This window comes from Meles meles, chromosome 7 (genome assembly GCF_922984935.1).
Source record: "Meles meles chromosome 7, mMelMel3.1 paternal haplotype, whole genome shotgun sequence".
NCBI lineage: Eukaryota > Metazoa > Chordata > Mammalia > Carnivora > Mustelidae > Meles > Meles meles.
Window position 1 is genome coordinate 52,941,809 of NC_060072.1, and position 19,207 is coordinate 52,961,015.

The 19,207-nt window shown below is 41.9% G+C and overlaps 1 protein-coding gene across 1 annotated transcript in view; it reads left to right on the forward strand.

Annotated features, from left to right (window-relative positions):
* Nucleotides 1-19,207, forward strand: part of A2ML1 (alpha-2-macroglobulin like 1) — a 40,488-nt gene that overhangs the window by 936 nt on the left and 20,345 nt on the right. The window contains exons 3-16 of the mRNA XM_046011790.1: nt 157-319; nt 914-966; nt 7,335-7,355; nt 8,140-8,299; nt 8,780-8,864; nt 9,557-9,683; nt 10,436-10,550; nt 10,883-10,992; nt 12,181-12,348; nt 14,150-14,377; nt 16,800-16,860; nt 17,111-17,256; nt 17,763-17,912; nt 18,692-18,850. Of these exons, the coding sequence (XP_045867746.1) occupies nt 157-319; nt 914-966; nt 7,335-7,355; nt 8,140-8,299; nt 8,780-8,864; nt 9,557-9,683; nt 10,436-10,550; nt 10,883-10,992; nt 12,181-12,348; nt 14,150-14,377; nt 16,800-16,860; nt 17,111-17,256; nt 17,763-17,912; nt 18,692-18,850 (1,746 nt within the window). The remainder of the gene's footprint in view (nt 1-156; nt 320-913; nt 967-7,334; nt 7,356-8,139; nt 8,300-8,779; nt 8,865-9,556; nt 9,684-10,435; nt 10,551-10,882; nt 10,993-12,180; nt 12,349-14,149; nt 14,378-16,799; nt 16,861-17,110; nt 17,257-17,762; nt 17,913-18,691; nt 18,851-19,207) is intronic.

Below are 19,207 nucleotides of genomic sequence, written 5' to 3' on the forward strand. Positions count from 1 at the left end.
TGCCTTGACCTTGGATTTCTTCTTTTAGTTTTTGACCTTAACCTCTGAACATGGTTTCTCTTCTTCCTGGCAACTTGTTTTATGGCCGGACCCTTGCTACCCGCAGCTGTTTCCCCAATATCCTACTCTGCCACAGAGCTCCCTTCTCTTGTTCAGGTACCACCTCCTGCTGGTGGCACAGAGGAAGTGGCTACAATCTGGGTTTCGGCTACTGGAAATAACACCAGCTTTGAGGAGAAGAAAAAGGTTCTAATTCAGAGGCAGGGGAATGGCGTCTTTATACAAACTGACAAACCAATCTACAACCCAGGGCAGGAAGGTAAGAGGCACACAGACGGGATGCGAGAAAAGACAGGGCGAACTGCTGCCCATATTCAGAAAGAGGGGCTTTGTGGTTGGGTGGGAGGTCAGTGGAACAAGGCAGGAGCGAGGAAGGTTTGCAGGGAGGAGGGGTCGCAGGTGTTGAAGACACGCTGTGTTACATCCGCAGGAGTAGGTGGGTGGAGTTGTTAGTGTGTGTGTGTATCTGAAACAAAAGTACATACACATTTTTCCTGGGATGGAATTTGGCAACTTTAACTGGGCTTCTGCATCTTACAGCAAGCTACTGGATATGAATAAGAAAGTATCAAGAAACATTTTATAAGGACATTTTCAAGGGCTTTTGGCTTGAGCCCCTGGTATTTGTACTTTGTGCCTTCTTCGGTAGAAGGGCATTCCATTCTAATGTTTCCGAGTTAGAGGCTGGGTGGGGGCTTTGACCTCTCTCTCAGACTCAGTTTTTGTTTTGTTTTAAAGTAAAACCTGAGGGAATTTTGCTGACTTAGAAGTGTGGAGGGGGGAGTAGAAAGGGTGGAAAAAAGATTCATAGAGGGGAAAACCCCCTTTGCCAATGATGTCTGTTCTGTTCTAGTGCACTTCCGCATTGTCACCCTGAACAGCAGCTTTGTCCCAGTGAATGACAAGGTAAGAATTTAGTTGGGAAGAGGGAAAGGGAGAGGAGTAGGGCAGACTGAGAGAGAGTGGGCAAAAGGAGATTCTTTCTAAAAGTGCGATGAGGTGAAGTCATCTGAAATCCAGAATGTTTGTGCTAGTCTCAGGTTACAAGTCTAAACCCTCCTTGTCCCATCTTCTAAAAACAGGCAGCGTGGATAGCTGAGAACATCAGTTAGATTAGCATTCCTGAGAAATGCTCATATCCACTGTCATCTTAAAGGGATTTTTAAAAGGATGCGTGGATGGCTCAGTCTGTTAAGGGTCTGCCTCCTGCTCAGGTCTTGATCGCAGGGTTCTGGGCTCAAGTCCTGCATCTGGGGCCTTGCTCAGCAGGGGAGTCTGCGGCTCCTTCTGCCTGCTACTCCCCCTGTTTGTGTGCTAGAGCACACGCTCCTCTCTCTCTCTCTCTCTCTCTCTGTGTCAAATTAATAAATAAGTCCTTAAAAATAGAGTTTTTGAAAACTTCCAGGCCTTTTCTCCAGGAATGACACCATGTGACTTTGCAGTTCTGATATTAGAAATAATTCAGGAGGATGTTTAAAAAAAAGAAAAAATAAGAATATCCAGCCCCACCATCCTTTTACTACAAGGCAAGGTGTTCAAAAAAGTAGGCAATTCTCTTAAGACTACATTATGTGCCAGGGCACCTGGGTGGCTCAGTGGGTTAAGCCTCTGCCTTTGACTCAAGTCATGATCTCATGGTCCTGGGATTGAGCCCCACATCGGTCTCTCTGCTCCGCAGAGAGCCTGCTTCCCAACCCCCAACTCTCTCTCTCTGCCTGTCTCTCTGCCTACTTGTGATCTCTCTGTCAAATAAATAAATAAAATCTTAAAAAAAAAAAAAAAGACTACATTATATGCCAAAGCTTAAAAGGTGGTAACATCTGGAGATTATTCGAATGCTCCTTGAACAGCTCAATCCTTAGAATCATAAGCTTTATGATACGTTTGATCTCAATTTAGGCCTTGTGTCAGTTTTACATTTCTGAAATGCTTACCTCTCGGAGATGCCTGTTGCTTTCTCTCTCCTTCAGTCACAGCCCTGGATACATGCTGTGTCCTGAAGCTTCTATTTTTTTTTTAATTTTTTAATTTATTTCTTATTTTTTATAAATATATAATGTATTTTTATCCCCAGGGGTACAGGTCTGTGAATCGCCAGGTTTACACACTTCACAGCACTCACCGTAGCACAGACCCTCCCCAATGTCCATAATCCCAATCCCCCTCTCCCAACTCCCCTCCCCCAGCAACCCTCAGTTTGTTTTGTGAGATTAAGAGTCACTTATGGTTTGTCTCCCTCCCAATCCCATCTTGTTTCATTTATTCTTCTCCTTGTCCTGAAGCTTCTAAAGATAGTGATAGGGTAAGCATTATTCTTTATTCCCATCTGCATGGTCTCGGAGCTTGTTTCTTTTCCCTGTACACACAGTGAAGAGATCAGCTTATTGATCAGCATCTTCCTTCACCACTACTTTCTTCCCCAATTTAGAATTCTTTTCTATTGCTCCGTCCTATCACCTGTATCCTTTCTTCATCAATCCGGTTTAATATTGCCTACCTCTTTTTTTTTTTTTTTCCAAGATTGTATTTATTTATTTGGCAGAGACAAAGCGAGAGAGGGAACACAAGCAGGGGGAGTGGGAGAGGGAGAAGCAGGCTCCCCGCTGAGCAGGGAACCCAATGTGGGATCCTATCCTAGGATCCTGGGAACATGAACCCAGCCCAAGGCAGACGCTTAACCGACTCAGCCACCCAGGCACCCCTAATATTGCCCACTTTTTTCTCAGCAGACTGGTGATCCCAGCGCTGAGAGGAGGAAGTACTAGTGGAGAGCATGGCCACCACAGCCACGTGTTAGTTTAGGCTCTACTGCCCCCTGAAGGTGGATCTCATTAGCTACCCTTACTACACTCCTCCTCCAGGCAGGTTAGACCCCATTACTGAGAGGTGTTCTGATTTCCATCCTTATTCTCTATTTCTGTTGTAAAATTACTCCTTCCTCTTAAACAGCATTTCTTTACCCAGTCCCCCACTCCAAGATCCAATCTGAAACACTGAAAATTTGAAACTCCAATTTGAAATACTGAGATAAACTAAAGGAATTTTTCTAAGAAACTGAGGGGCATTGATTGTGAGGTTACAGAGGACAGTATTTTATCCTGCGGCAACTGAAGTATACTTGAGATTTATTGAGCCTCTCTGGTTTGCTTGCTACAACCATTTATTCAGAAATCTCAGCCTGCTTCCAGTTGGACATGCTATTTTCCTAGCATTGTTGAACACTTGTTTTTTTTCCAGAGCCTACTTCTGGGTAATTGGTGTCCTCCCTGCTTCTTGACTCTCTGTGTGAGAAAAGTACTTTGTCATCTGAGAGGTGTTCTTTTTCTGTACTTTTTAGCAGTCCATAGTAGTCTCATTTTTGTCTCCTTATTGTCTGTGTAGTTGTAGTTTGTAAGAATCCTGTCTCCCTCTTGATCTTGAAGGGGAGCAGAATGTGCTACCCCAAAAAGGGCTACTTTGCCACGTGGATTATTTTGAGCTGAAGGCAATGATGAGCCAAAATGCTCAGGAAAAATTAGTTTACTTCTCCCTTAACTGACTAAAAGAATTTATATAGTTGGGGAGGTGCCTGGGTGGCCCAGTCTGTAGCACGTCTGACTCTTGATTTTGGCTCAGGTCATATCTCAGTGTCTTAGAATCAAGTCCTGCCTTGGGCTCCATGCTCAGGGTGGAGTCTGCTTGAGATTCTTCCTCTCCCTCTCCCTCTGCCCTTCCCCGACCCTTGCTCTCTGTGTCTCTAAATAAATAAAATCTTAGGGAAAAAAAAAAAAGAGAGAGAGATATCTTAAATGGGGGCATGGCCTAGTTACCAGATATAACTTTTTTTTACCTAAAAGATTCATCTGCATGGTAGGAAAAACATTTGATTACCAACCATCTGCTCTTCTGATCTTCCTGTGAATTGCCCTATTTCGTGCTGAAGCCCCAGGCTCCTATCTCATTCCTTAGCTCAGAATGGCATATAAGTGAGTCTCAGTTGCCTGACAGCCCATGAGTCTCACTGTCTTTGTGCAAATGTATGTAATTAAATTTTTTCTCCTGTTACTCCATCTTTTGTCAATTTAATTATTAGACCAGTCAAAGAACCTAGGAGGGAAGAAGGGAAAATTTTCTGTTCCTATAATCCTTATCTCTCATTTTTTGGCTTTTCTGAAGAATTGCCATTATCCTGGATATCAAGGCTGATAGTTGTATTTAATGAATCTCTATTTCTTCACTGGTTGACATCACGTGGTTCTTGGTCTAAGAATCAAAGGCAAGGACCATCTTGATTTCATTCCCTTTTCCTTCCAAGTGAGATCCAGTTCTTGTATGCTCTCTGAGGCCCCTGTATTTAAATTCCAGCTTTCAATCTCATTTAGCTTTTAAGTGTATATAATACTAATTGGAATGCCCAGAATTCAGTAAGTGTATAGTCTCTAATCAAGTCTTAATTATATTAACATTTTAGACATTCTCTCTCTCTCTCTTTTTTTTTAAGACTTATTTGAGAGAGAGAGAGAGAGAGCATGAGTAGCAGGGCAAAAGGAGAAGGAGAGAGAATCTGAAGCAGACTCTGCAATGAGTGTGAAGCCTGATTCGAGACTCAGTCTCATGACTCTGAGATCCTGACCTGAGCCAAAACCAAGAGTCAGTGCCTAGCTGACTGTACCACCCCGGCACCCCTAATATTTTAGATATTCTAATTACCAATTTCCTTGACTAAGATTTTGTACAATTCTAATTATTACAATTTCAAAAAAAACCAAAAGATCTTATACAAATAACACAGTTAAAAGATGATTTTTCTCACAGATTATCTGGAGCAGTCATTTTGTTCTCAACTTTTTATTACAAGAATTTTCAAACATAACATTCATTATGTTTCACTTTGCCATATTCATTTTAATTGATCTTTTTTCTTTTTTTTCTGAATCATTTAAAAATAAGTTGCAGATATTATAACATGTTATTCCTGAACACTTTAGCATGTATCTTTTTATTTTATTTTATTTTATTTTATTTTTTAAAGATTTTACTTACTCATTTGACAGACAGAGATCACAAGTAGGCCGAGAGGCAGGCAGAGAGAGAGGAAGGCAAAAAGAGAGGAAGGAAAGCAGGCTCCCTGCTGAGCAGAGAGCCTGACGTGGGGCTCGATTCCAGGACCCTGGGATCATGACCTGAGCTGAAGGCAGAGGCTTTAACCCACTGGGCCACCCAGGTGCCCATAGCATGTATCTTTTTATTTATTTTATTTTATTTTTTTTAAAGATTTATTTATTTATTTATTTATTTATTTGACAGAGAGAAATCACAAGAGAGGCAGGCAGAGAGAAAGAGGGAAGCAGGCTCCCCGCTGAGCAGAGAGCCTGATGTGGGACTCGATCCCAGGACCCTGAGATCATGACCTGAGCTGAAGGCAGCGGCTCAACCCACTGAGCCATCCAGGCGCCCGCATGTATCTTTTTAAAAGTAGATCCTAGGGGCACCTGGCTGGCTCAGTCAGTGGAGAGTGCGACTCTTGATCTTGAGGTTGTGAGTTTGAGCCATTGGTGGGTGTAGAGATTACTTAAAATTAAAATCTTTAAAAAAACAAAGAAAAGGTCCATCTTAAATAATCATGATATCATTATCAAACCTAAGAAAATTAACAATAATCATTTAATATCACTTAATACCCAGTCTTAAATCAGGTTTTTTCAAATGAGTTTGAGGGCTTTTTCGAACTAAGATCTGATCAAAGTCTTTTAAATTTATGTCTTTTAAATTTCTCTTAAAATAATCTTAATTTTTCATTATTGACTTTTTTTTTTAAAAGAGAGAGAGAGAGAGAGAAAGTGATCACGCTAAATGACTTGTAGAATGTCATCATTCCAGAATATGACATCAACTTTTAAGGAATCCTAGTTGTCTTACAGAGTATTCAACATTCTTGATTTGTCTGATAATTTCTTTACTGTATAATCTAACTTGTTTCCCCATCTTCTGGAAGTTGTTCTGAGGTCTTAATTAGATTTAAGCTAAACATTTTTGGCAAAAATATTTACTAGGCAATGCTATGAACTTCCAGTATACTCTTAAGGATACACATAATGTCAGGTTGTCCCATTATTAGTGAAAATGAATTTGATTACTTGCTTAAGGTAAGTAATTTCTCTCTAATTTCTCTACTGTAAAGGTATGTCTTCTCTTTAAAATTTTTAAAATCTATTTTAATTTTTAAATTTTTATTTTTTTAAATATTTATTTGAGAGGGAGTGTGCATGAGCTGGGGGGAGGGGCAGAGCAAGAGGAAGAAGCAGACTCCCTGCCAAGCAGGGAGCTGTATGTGGAGCTCAATGTGGGGCTCAATCCGAGTACACTGAGATCATGACCTGAGCCAAAGGCAGACACTTAACTGACTGAGCCACGCGGGCGCCCTAATTTTTTAATTTATTTAATGTAAGTTCCATGCCCATCTTGGGGCTTAGACACAACCTTGAGATCAAGAGTCACAAACTCTACTGACTGAGCCAGCCAGGTGCCCCTGTCTTCTTCTTTTTTTCTAATTAGTAAATAATTTTGGTGACACTTTAGAACGTAGCCCAATAACCTGTTCACCACTAACCTTTTGGTTTTAGCATCCATTTTCTTGAAGTCTTTTGATGGAACTCTTTAAAAATTTTTAAAAAATATTTTAATAATATTTTGCTTATTTATTTGACAGAGAGAGACAGACAGAAAGCAAAAGCAGCGGGAGCAGCAGAGGGAGAGGGAGGGAGAAGCAGGCTCCCTGATTAGCCGGGAGTCTGATACAGGGGCTTGATCCCCAGGACCTTGGGTCATGACCTGAGCCAAATGCAGGTGCTTAGTCAACTGAGCCACCCAGGCACCCCCATGGAACTCCTTTAAACCAAATATTTTTTAGAAGTTACAATGTTGCCAGTGGCATTCAGACAGCAGAGGAGGAGTCAAGGAGATAGTCGGGGAGCTTCCAGATGCTAAGACTTTGTTTTCAGGCATGTTATGGTAGAGCTCAGTCCCAGACCCCTAAGGGATGCTGAAGGGTCTGAAGCTTCATTTCTTCAAATGTTCTGGAGACTGTCAATCCCTCTGAGGAAATCTCTTCTCTCTCCTCCCCTAGCCAGTAAGCTTTTGCTCCATTGTTACCCTGATGAGGGCACAAAAGAGCCATTTTAGGAAGGAAGAAGAGGGCAACAGAGAAAGAGAGAGGCCCTTGTGAACTTTCTGCTTTCAGCCCATCCTTATTGCTTATCCTGCTTTAACCCACATTATCTGATTTTCCTTTTCAGTACTCCCTGGTGGAGCTGCAGGTAAGTCGAAGTTTCCTTTTCTTTTCTGTCAGCTGTGGAAAAGGGGAAGTGAATTTAGTGCTAAGCTTTAAAGCCAGAAACAACTCTGAGCTCTTGGGCCCCAGCCTGAGACTCTGTCCCAGTACTGAGCACCAGAGTTCACCCCAGCTGAGCCTGTTCTTCTGCCTGTGCCCCTGCTCCCTCGGTCCTGAACCTCTGTAGAGAAGGACACCACTCTGCTGCTACTAGCCCTCTACTCTGATTCCTGTGACTCTTCTGGGCCAGCCTTGGTTCGGTACTCCCCTTACTTTAATGGCTATCGTCATAGATACTCAACAGTTGAGTAGGACACGGATACTGTGGGAAGTGCTAAGCAGGAAAGGGTCTAGAACGGTGACTGCCCACAGCAACCCCTCCATGGTTCTGTTAGATTATCTTTGGGTATCTTGTGATAAATTCCTTCAGCATTGCCCCTAGTTACCAAGAGTAAGCACTCTTTGTAAAGGACGTCCTAAAGCCTACTTTCTGAAATTGGCAGTAACACATTTGAGGACTCAGTCTGATTATTTGAATCCACAAGGATGCTTTTCATCCCAAAGTGGGTCAGACCCATAGGAAAATTTGTTTTGCTTAGTAATAAAAAAAATTATAGTTGAAACGGGAGCTGTTCTTCCTGGACACAGATCACAGGGGTCATGAGCAACGAGTGGGATTCTTTACCTGCACTTTGTGTCTTTACCTGCTTTTTGCAGTGCCGAGTGAGAAACAGGCAGGTACGTCATGAGTTTCTTTCTAACGAACACAGGATCCAAATAGCAACAGGATCGCACAGTGGCTGGAAGTGGTGCCTGAGCAAGGCATTGTAGACCTCTCCTTCCAGCTGGCACCAGAGGCAACGCTGGGAACCTATACAGTAGCAGTGGCTGGGGGCACGGCCTTTGGCACCTTCAGTGTGGAAGAATATGGTAGGTGGGAGAATTAGCAGGTCAAAGTGTTGGACACAATCTTGTCCCCAAATCAGCAAAGGTAAAGTAAAATCTACTATGGGGAGGGATTTAAAAAAAAAAATTAAAGATTTTATTTGACAGACAGGGATCACAAGTAGGCAGAGAGGCAGGCAGAGAGAGAGAGAGAGAGAGAGAGAGAGGAAGGGAAGCAGGCTCCCTGCTGAGCAGAGAACCCGTTGCAGGGCTCAATCCCAGGACCCTGAGATCATGACCCGAGCCGAAGGCAGAGGCTTTAACCTTCTGAGCCACCCAGGCACCCCTAAATTTATTTTTGAATCCAGGCTAAACCAGCTAATAACTTTGGGAGCATTTTGCTTTAATTCTCCCCCCTTAATTTAATTAATTTAAGTATGACTGTTTTTATACCCCTCTATCTACTACCTGTATGGTCAAATCCTCTTTCTTTTCCTTTCCCACATCTATTTCCACTCTCTCCAGTGTTGCCTAAGTTTAAGGTGGATGTGGTGGAGCCCAGGCAGTTATCAACAGTGGAGGAATCCTTCTTAGTGAAAATCTGTTGTAGGTAAGAGTAAAGCTCTGGATCTGATGAAGAGTAAAACTGTACTGAAAAGCTGACAAAGGGAGTGTTATGGGGAGAGTTGTGGAGGCATGGAGGCAGCGGTTAAAATGTAAGATATGACGTAACCATTTCTTTCTTTCCTTCCTTCTTTCTTTTTTTAGATTTTATTTATTTATTTGACAGAAAGAGAGCACACCGTGTGCATAAGCAGAGGGAGTGGCAGGAGAGGGAGAGGGAGAAGCAGGATCCCTGCAGAGCAGGGAGTCCAATTAGGGGCTTGTTCCTAGGGTGCTGGGATCATGACCTGAGCTGATGGCAGATGCTTAACCACCTGAGCCAGGCAGGAACTCCTAAGAACACATTTTCTAATTGTGTCTCTCCTCTTACTTTCCATTGCTGAGTCAGCATTATTGATTCAGTGTCTACCTTGTGCAGAAAACAATATTGAGTCCCATGGAGAAATAGGAATAAGGAGAGAGAAGACACCATCTCTGTCCTTCAGATGGTACTTATTGTATAGTGTAATATCATAAGGCTTTGAGTGAAGCAGGGAAGTGAACAGGACTAGGGAAGGACTGTCAGTACTTCAAGAAGTTGGAGTAGGGGAAGGAAGGGACAGTGGTGTTTTTGGAAGAGGAGGGTTGGATCTCAAGTGCACTCTCCTAGCTCTGACTTCTCATGCTTTTCTGGGTTAGGTACACCTACGGAAAGCCCATGCTAGGGACAGCACAGGTATCGGTGTGTCAAAAGGCATATACTTACCATTTTCCAGAGGCAGGACGGGAACAGCTACCTGACAAATGCAGGTATCTTTCTGGACAGGTGAGTAAATGGGATGTAGAAAAGAAACCTTATTGCTATATCCTAATGAATAGCTAAGCATCTACATAAAAAAGTGGTAAAGGAATTTAAGAATCGAAACAGATGAACATGAGAAAAAGAGAGAGGCTCTTAACTATAGAGAACAAACTGAAGGTTGTTGAAGAGAGAAGGCAGGTGGGGGGAATGGGGTAACTGGGTGATGGACATTAAGGAGGACACATAATGTAATGAGCACTGGGTGTCATATATAAGTGATAAATCACAAAATTCTACTAATGAAACTAATATTACACTATATGTTAACTAACTGAAACCTAAATAAAAACTTAAAAAAGAAAAAAAATATTGAAAAGTGGTTAAAAAATAAAAAGCAGTAAAAAGCCCAAAGTAGAAATCATTTCATACAATTATTGCCCTGGTTCCAAAGAACAAAGCAGTCTTCTTTACTCTAAACAGGTGAAGTCTTTTTTAGAATCTGCCTTAGAGTCAAGAAATTAACCTAAATCCTTGGGACATACAATTTTCTTGCAGTTGGTTCTCCCCCCACCCCTTCCCTATCTTGGAACTTCAGAGTTGTTTCATGATTGTGTGTTGCTGGTGTATATACTCTATGTTATAGGGGAGTTTTTCTGTCTTGAAGGTGGAGAAACCAAAGCATGGAGATAAGAATTTCTTTCAATAGTGCGTTGTGAAATGGGAGTAAAAGTTAGGTTATTCATCCTCTCTTTTTGGCCCCCTAATTGCTTCACTAGACAGACAAAACAGGATGCTTCTCTGCTTCTGTGGACATGTCCACTTTCAACCTCACTGGTTACATGTACAGCCACACCATCAATATTGTGGCTACTGTGGTGGAAGAAGGAACAGGTAAGTGGGATAGTCTTGGTTCAATAAGAAAAGAGAAAGGAGAAGGCCTGTTCCAGGGATAGACTTATTCAGAGGACTCAAGACCTACCCTCACTAGTGTTTGGGAATGACTCTGTTCCTAAGTCATAGTCAAAGAAATGGCAGATTCCAGTCTGTCATCTGTTACCTGTTTTCCCAAAAGGTTGGGGAGGAAGGGTTTGTTTGCATCTTTGGCCAGAAATATGTTCAGCTTCATACTTCTAGTAGCACTGTCCTTTCAGGGATTTTATGTTAACCATGAAGATGAGGATATCAGGTATTTCGATTGTCATACATCTGGTTTCCCTCTGCAGGAGTAGAAGCCAATACTACTCAGGATATCTACATTTCTTCACAAGTGGGATCAATAACCTTTGAAGACACCAAAGACTTTTATTACCCCAGTTTCCCTTTCAGTGGGAAGGTACGTTGAAACTTGTCTCTACACAAAAAATGCTTAACCATCCACCGTTGCCTTCTTCCTGTAGACAGAATAATGGCAAATTTAGCATTGTTCTAAGTACTTTACAGGTATTTACTTATTTAATCTTTACAACTACCCAGTGAGGTAGAAACTATTATTGGCCCCATTTTATAGATGAGGGGACTGAGGCACAGAAAGGTTAAGTGATTTTCCAAAAGTTACACAGCTGGTAAGTGGTAACTAGGATCAAATCCAGGCAGCCTGGATCCAGAGTATATACTCCTAATTCCTTATGCTGTGCTGCCCTTAACCTCACATGAGATGCACTTTGAATGTTAATGTGACTTTATTGCCTTTGCCAATGCCAGGGGCTCCTAATGTACAAATCTTTGAATTTTAGACCTGCAAGGTATCTAGAGAAATCATCTAGTGTGGCTCCTCCCCTAAGTAAGATTAATGTTTAACTTTCCTTAACAGAGAGCCATTGATAGCTCCTTAAGCAGTTTCTTCAGAGATTTAAACATTTCCTTTGTTGGTGTCTTCTTTCTTTCTTAAAAAAAAATAAATAAATAAAACAAAGCAAAACCAAAAAAAACCCATTTATTTATTTAAGTAATCTCTACACCCAACATGGGGCTTGAACACTTGACCTCCAGATCAAGAGGTACATGCTCTCCCAACTGAACCAGTCAGACTTCCCTCCTGTCTTCTTTCTAATACTTAACAATCTATCTTTTTTTAAGTTCCAAATAACTTTTCCACACAATAACCTTATATATTTTTAGATCCATTTAGACCCATCCTTAGTCATCTTTTCTTTGGACCAAGAGCAATCCAGATCTTCTTAGAGCCTAAGGATTATACAATTTGGGAGTGGAAGGGCACTCTGTTTAAAAAAATTAAAGCAAAATAATGTGCAGAGAGCCTCAGAAGGGGCCTGTGTAAATGAAGGGTCTTAAAGCTTCTTTAGCTACATGGCAAGTCTACTTCTGCTCCAGGCTGAGCTCCTCCTGTGTGTTTCTCATTTCCTCATAGATGTTAGTTTCCAACGCTTGAATCACATTAACCTGTTTTCTGGACTCCTGCCTGAAGTGTGTTCTTAGAGTTTCTTTTATCACTTCCCTTTACCACATACTTGGAACTTACTCTAAACCTAATTCTAATGTCCCAATAACCTTCATCCCCCAGATAAGAGTTAGGGGCCATGATGGCTCCCTTCTCAAGAATCATTCAGTATTTCTGGTGATTTATGGCACAAATGGAACCATCAACCAGACCCTAACTACAGACAATGATGGCCTTGCTCCCTTCAAGCTGGATACAGTTAATTGGAGTGGGGGAGATATTTCTCTGGAGGTAAGGTTTCCCTGAGGGAAAACGTCAAACTTTTCCTGTTTCTCTCCCCTCCTCCCTCATCTGTAATTCCATCTTCATCACTCACCAGTCCTGCTTCCCACTTGACAAAATTTTTGGTTTTTTTTTTATTTAAGACTTATTTATTTATTTGACAGAGAGAGATCACAAGTAAGCAGAGAGGCAGGCAGAGAGAAAGGAGGAAGCAGGCTCCCCGCTGAGCAGAGAGCCTGAGATGGGGCTCAATCCTGGGACCCTAAGATCATGACCTGAGCTGAAGGCAGAGGCTTAACCCACTGAGCCACCCAGGTGCCCCAAATTTTGGGGTTTTTTAAAAGATTTATTTGGAAGGCGGAAGGGGCAGAGGGAGGGTGAGAGAGAACCCCAAGAAGACTTAGAGCATGGAGTATGACGTGGAGCTTAATCCTAGGACCCTGAGATCATGACCTGAGCCAAAACCAAGAGTAAGATGCCCAACCAACTGAGCTACCCAGGTGCCCCAAGGTGTTTTTTTGGTTTTTAATATCAATCTAATAAATGGCCCTTCAGATAAAAATTGTTATTTCTACTAATTCATCTTACAACTTATCCCCATCTCTATTTTGATCCTATATTTAAAATCAGAGTAGTGGGGCACCTGGGTGGCTCAGTGGGTTAAAGCCTCTACCTTTGGCTCAGGTTATGGTCTCGGGGTCCTGGGATCGAGCCCCGAGTTGGGCTCTCTACTTGGCGGGGAGCCTGCTTCCCTTTCTCTCTCTCTGACTGCCTCTCTACCTACTTGTGATCTCTGTCAAATAAATAAATAAATAAATCTTTACCAAAAAAAAAAATTCTGAGTAGGGAGGAAAAAATAGTTCAGAGTCATTGTCTTCCTCCCATTTCCCTCTTCTCACCTGCCCTGGGCCATTACTCATAAAAATGGCAAAGAAGAAAACTCTACATTTTGGATAACTTGTAAGGAAAACTACTCATATCTGTAATCAACTGTGAAATAATGCTGCTCAACAAACAACTACAAAACTTTAGTGTTATAACAACAAGCCTTTATTGCTCACGCATCTGGGGTAGTCAGATACGCAGCTCTGCTGATCTTGGTGGACTTTCTTACATGTTTGGGAATGAAGGCCAGTGTCTCATGCTCCAGCAAGCTATCCCAGGGATATTCTGAGGGCAACGATGAGATACAAGAGCAAAAGTGGACCCAAAAGTGTTTTTCCAAGCTGGCATATGCTCACATCCCATTCCCAGCAAGTCACATGGTGGGCCTGAAGTTAGACTAGAAGGGCAATGATTACATGGTAAAGATATGAACATGGGGAGGGATGGATTGTGCCATTAATGCAACCATTGAGCTATACTACTTAAGCAAACACATACAATTTGTGTTGTGGCTAATTTAGTTCTTTACACAAGGCATCACTCAATCACTCTACTTAGAAATAATTATTTTTAATCTTATTATCCTTTATGCCTTGTTTTCTTATCCCTAGGATATATTCTTTAATTTCTATGTAATCTTAGTCATGCTTATCTATATTCTCTGCATCAGTTCCCGAAAGTTTATCATCCACAATTGCCCATTACTTGACAGCTATAATTCAGCCCTTATTTCACTCCTCTGCCTACTGAAGTGCTGCTGTTGTGGATTTCTCAAACATCCTTGGCTGGACCTCTAGTAAAATATCTACATGCCACTCTTAGGCAGTGAAGATTTGAGAGAGATCTGTGAAAACCATAACAAGTCCATGGGCTTGCTTGGGTCAGAAAATGTGTGAAGAGTCTTTTTCTTTCTCTCATTTCTTAGGGAAGATTCCAAATGGAAAATTCGGTGTATAATCCGGGACAGAAGCCTTATTACTACAGAAATGGCTATCTGCATGTGCAGCCCTTCTACAGCCCAACTCGGAGCTTCGTTGGCATCCACCGGCTGCATGGAGTCTTGGCGTGTGGCCAGCCCCAGGAAGTGCTGGTGGATTATTACATCGATCCTGCGGATGCACACCCTGATCAGGAAGTCATCTTCTCCTACTATGTGAGACAGGGCAATGAGGGCTGGTGAAAGTGCTCTGGGAAAAGAAAGAATGTGAGGAGAGTGAGCCAGAGAGAGGGGGTAGACTGTCTAGAGACCTAATGCGAGTCCCAGAGGTAATTTCAAAATGTTTAGAAGCCATATTTAAAAAATTAAAAGAATAGGTAAAACCAATTTTATTTATTTAAAAAGATATACTTATTTATGAGAGAGAGAGGAAGAGAGAAAGCTCATGCACCAGTTGGGGGAGGGGCAAAGGGAGGGGGAGAGGAAAAATCCCAAGCAGAGTTCCTTCAGAGTGTGGACTCTGACCTGGGACTCCATCCCAGGACCCCAAGATCTTGACCCGACCTCAAATCAAGAATCCCCCACTTTGGGACCTCTGGGTGGCTCAGTCAGTTAAGCATTTGCCTTCAGCTCAGGTCATGATCCCTGGGCTCTGGGATCGAGTCTTGCATCGGGCTTGCTGCTCAATGGAAAGCCTGCTTCTCCCTCTGCCTCTCCCTCCTGCTTGTGCTCTCTCTCTCTCTCTGTCAAATAAATGAATACAATCTTTAAAGAAAAAAAAAAAAGAATCGCCCGCTTAACTGACTGAGCCAGCCAGGTGCCCCTAGGTAAAACTAATTTTAAAAATATATTTTTGGGGCACCTGGGTGGCTCAGTGGGTTAAGCCTCTGCCTTCAGCTCAGGTCATGATCTCAGGGTCCTTGAATCGGGCCCTTTGCTCGTCAGGGAGCCTGTTTCCCCCTCTCTCTCTGCCTGCGTCTCTGCTTACTTGTGATCTCTCTCTGTCAAATAAATAAATAAAACTATATATATATATATACACATATATACATAATATATATAATAATATAATATTATATTATGTATATATTTTTATATATAATATAATATATTGTATATATTATATATATTATAATTATATATTATATAATTATATATTTATATATATAATATATTGTATATATTATAATTATATATAATATATATCATATATTATATATAATATATGATATATATTATGTATATATATTTTGGGCACCTGGCTGGCTCAGTTGAGGGGAACATGCAGCTGGCTCTTGGTCTCTAGGTCGTGAGTTTGAGCCCCACATTGAGTGTTGAGATCACTTAAATAAGTAAATAAACTAAAAAAAAAAAATCTGTTTAACCCAGTGTATCCAACATATGATGATGTCAACATGAAATCCACTCAAAGGCTCCAGCAGTCCCTTGTGGCTAGTGGCTATTGTATTGCAGTGTAGGCATAAAGGGTGAGGAAAAAAAAAGCGATTTTAAATAGGAAAATTGTGTGGGAGGATAAAATGAGGAATTAAGGATAAAACATTACTGGTCAGGGCTGAACGTGAGTTGGGTGGGTGAGTGGAGAAGAGGATAAGGAGAGGATGGGACTCAGAATAAATTCATACTGTGTTTCATTGGTTAATATTTCAAAATAGATGATAAAGGTTAAAATTAACACGGATAGCAGCTTTGTTGTGTAAAACTGTAACTTGTAGCTTGAAAGAAATGTATAAATATAAGCAGCTTTAATGGTCACCTTGGTGACAGTGAGAAATTAGATTTGTGTAAATCCTGGGTTTGATGCCCTAGAGTCTCCATTTTCTTACCATCCTCTCAAAGTTTCTGAGGGATTTTCTCCGCATTGATTCATTTCAGTGTCTTTGTCAAGCTGAAACAATCATCCTGGCGCAACAGAGTGAATAGTCAGAGTGATGGCCTTTAGGACAGGGGTGTGGCGAGGCCCCAGAGAAGTAGCCAGCTGATCAGTGTAGAAGGGCTGAGTGTCAGCCAGGAGTCCCAGAAGCTGGCCACTGGGCCCTTGACAGCAGTCTGAGATGACAGCCCTGCTTAGAAAATTTCACTGAATTTCGTTTCAAGGGAACGAACAGGAAGGGAGACTCAGACAAAGGGGATTTCTCCTCCAAAGAGTCAAATGTCAGAAGGGCTCAAGTCAGTTTAAAGCATACTCATTTCCATTGAATTTTGAATTAAGTATAATAAAAAAAAGGTTATGAAGATGAATTTTAGGTAACTTTGTGCGATAAGGATCATAAGAGAATAAAACCTGGAGATTTTCAAGAATTGGTGGACAACTATCCATTGTGAAGAATGGTTTCTCTTCTGTTTGGCAGTGAGGTACTCATGATCTTTGTCTCCTCCCATGCACCCCTGTGGTTCTCAGGCAGAACCTCCCGGAGGAGGAGTCAGCAGGGCTCTTGGCACTATCCGCCATTTGACCAACTGATGGACGCTGCATGAAGTACTGACCCAGGCTCTGGAGAAAGCCTTTCTTTATGGAGAGGTGCAGGGATGCTCTAGGCTAGGGTCAAGGCTAAACTCTCATAACTTCCTTGCCGTTGATTTTTTTTTTTTTTTTTTTTTTTTTTTTGGTCTTTTTTAGTTAACAGGGAAAGGGCATTTGGAGATGGAGGGGCAGAAACACCTGAACTTTGAGAAGGAAGGTGAGTGTTCATGCTTCAGTTGAAAAACAAAGGATACTTTAAGCTTCCAGGAAATGCTGTTATACTAGAAGCAAAAGAAGAATAAATGAGAGCAGAACACTAACGATAACCATAGGAGAACAGGAAAATGGGATGTAACTTGTACCATGAGGCCGGCAGCAGGCCCAAGGAGAAGAGCAGACATGTGGTCGGAGGTTGTCGGTAGACAAGTGTGTGTTCTCATCCCTGTGTATCCCCTCTTCTTTTTCAGGAACAAAAGGCTCTTTTTCCCTCTCACTGACCTTCACTTCCAGACTGGCCCCTGATCCTTCCCTGGTGATTTATGCCATCTTTCCCAGTGGAGGCATTATAGCTGACCAAATTCAGTTCTCAGTAGAGATGTGTTTTGACAATCAGGTAAAACGGCAGTTGAAGGTGAAGAAAAGGTCTGGGCATAGAGAGAGATCGTGTATGTGCTGGGGTTGGAGATCAGGCAGGGGCAGGGAAATAAGATTATATTGAAGTGGATGTCATTGTTGTATTTATGTCTTCAGTATATTTTGTTGAAATCTATCTCCCGCTTCTTTTTAAGAAGGTGTGCTAGGAAATTATATATTCTATATAGCAATTCTTTCTAGTTTTTGTTTCTTGAACTTTTTTTTTTTCAATTTTTTTTGGGGGGGATCTCTTAAACTTCGTATGTTTTTCTGTGCTCTGCTGCTCACTTTTTCCAGCTGTACCACAAGCCACAAGTTCTGAAAGGGCTAGACTTTACAAAAGATAAAAAAAAAAAATCAGTATAAAAGTGAAGGAATGGGCTTGAATACCAAAGTTGGGAGATATTGGCTGATGATCCAAATTACACTGTTTCCCCTTCTCTCCAGGCTGACCTGATCCCCATGTTGTACTTTTTCCTTCCTCAGGTTTCCCTTGGCTTCTCACCTTCCCAGCAGCTTCCAGGAGCAGATTTGGAACTACAGCTACAGGCAGCTCCTGGGTCCCTGTGTGCAGTCCGGGCTGTGGATGAGAGTATCTTACTGCTTAGGCCGGAGACAGAGCTGAGCAACAGTTCTGTGAGTAGTCTGCCAATGGGGTGGAAAGAGGGACTTGACAGAGAAGATGGTTTGACTGAATTAGAATAAAAGATGGGCTTCAGGGGGTGGGAAAGAAAGTCTGAGGGAAATAATGTACCACCATAAGGTGGTAGAAAAGCTGGCGTGGAAATGACAGTCAAATGATGGTATGAGAAAGGCATGGTTCATGTGCACATAGGGGTAGGAAATTTGTAATAGGAGGTAAGGGTGACAAATTATTGAAAAAGGTGAGAAAGAGATCAGAATTTAGAAAGTAGGGAAGGGATAGAGTGCCTGCGTGACTTAGTTGTTCGAGCATCTGACTCTTGATCTCAGCTCAGGTCTTAGTCTCAGGGTCATGAGTTCAAGCCCCGCATTGGAGCCCATCTTGGAGCCTACTAAACAAAAAAAGTTGGAAGGGACTATGATGGAATAAATATAGGAACAATTCTGAAGTAATGAGGAGAAATAATACAAGAGCAGTGAACTATAGCACCAGAAACTGAGTGAAGTTTCTTTTTTTTTTTTAAGATTTTATTTTTATTTATTTGACAGACAGAGATCACAGGTAGGCAGAGAGGCAGGCAGAGAGAGGAGGAAGCAGGCTCCCTGCCTGGCAGAGGGCCCGATGCGGGGCCTGATCCCAGGACCCTGGGATCATGACCTGAGCCGAAGGCAGAGGCTTTAACCCACTGAGCCACCCAGGTACCCCCTGAGTGAAGTTTCTCAACTGATTTCACTGTGTCAGTAGTTTATTTCCTTTTCCCCTCCTATTTCAGGTCTATAGGATGTTCTCATTCTCGTATGGTCACTACCCCTATCAGGTGGCTGAATATGATGAGTGTCCAATGTCTGGCTCCTGGGACGCTCCTCAGCCCCTCTCAGTTATGTGGAGGCCTTGGATCTCTGAAGGCATGGACCTTTTCCATTTTTTTCAGGTAGACATTCTTACCCATTTTGTTCTTATAGAAACAGTGGTGGTCAGGTGGGGGTGAAGGAAGGTCCATACCTAAAAAAACCAGAGATTCATGTGAGTACTGAAAGGATAAAATCTTGAAAGAAATTCCTGATATGTGAGGTAAGCTCCCATGGTCCTTGTGCTTGAAGAAGGGGCCCAGTCGTCTGATTGCATTGGAAGAGAGCCATTGAGAGGCTGTGTGCAGCCTTTTTCTATCCCCAAATGAACTTATTTCCATGGGATCAACCAAGAAGGAAAAATGAGGAAAGATAGACCAGAGGTTTCTTACTGCTATTATAAAAAGTAGTACTTTATGTGTAGAAGTTGAGGATGCTGT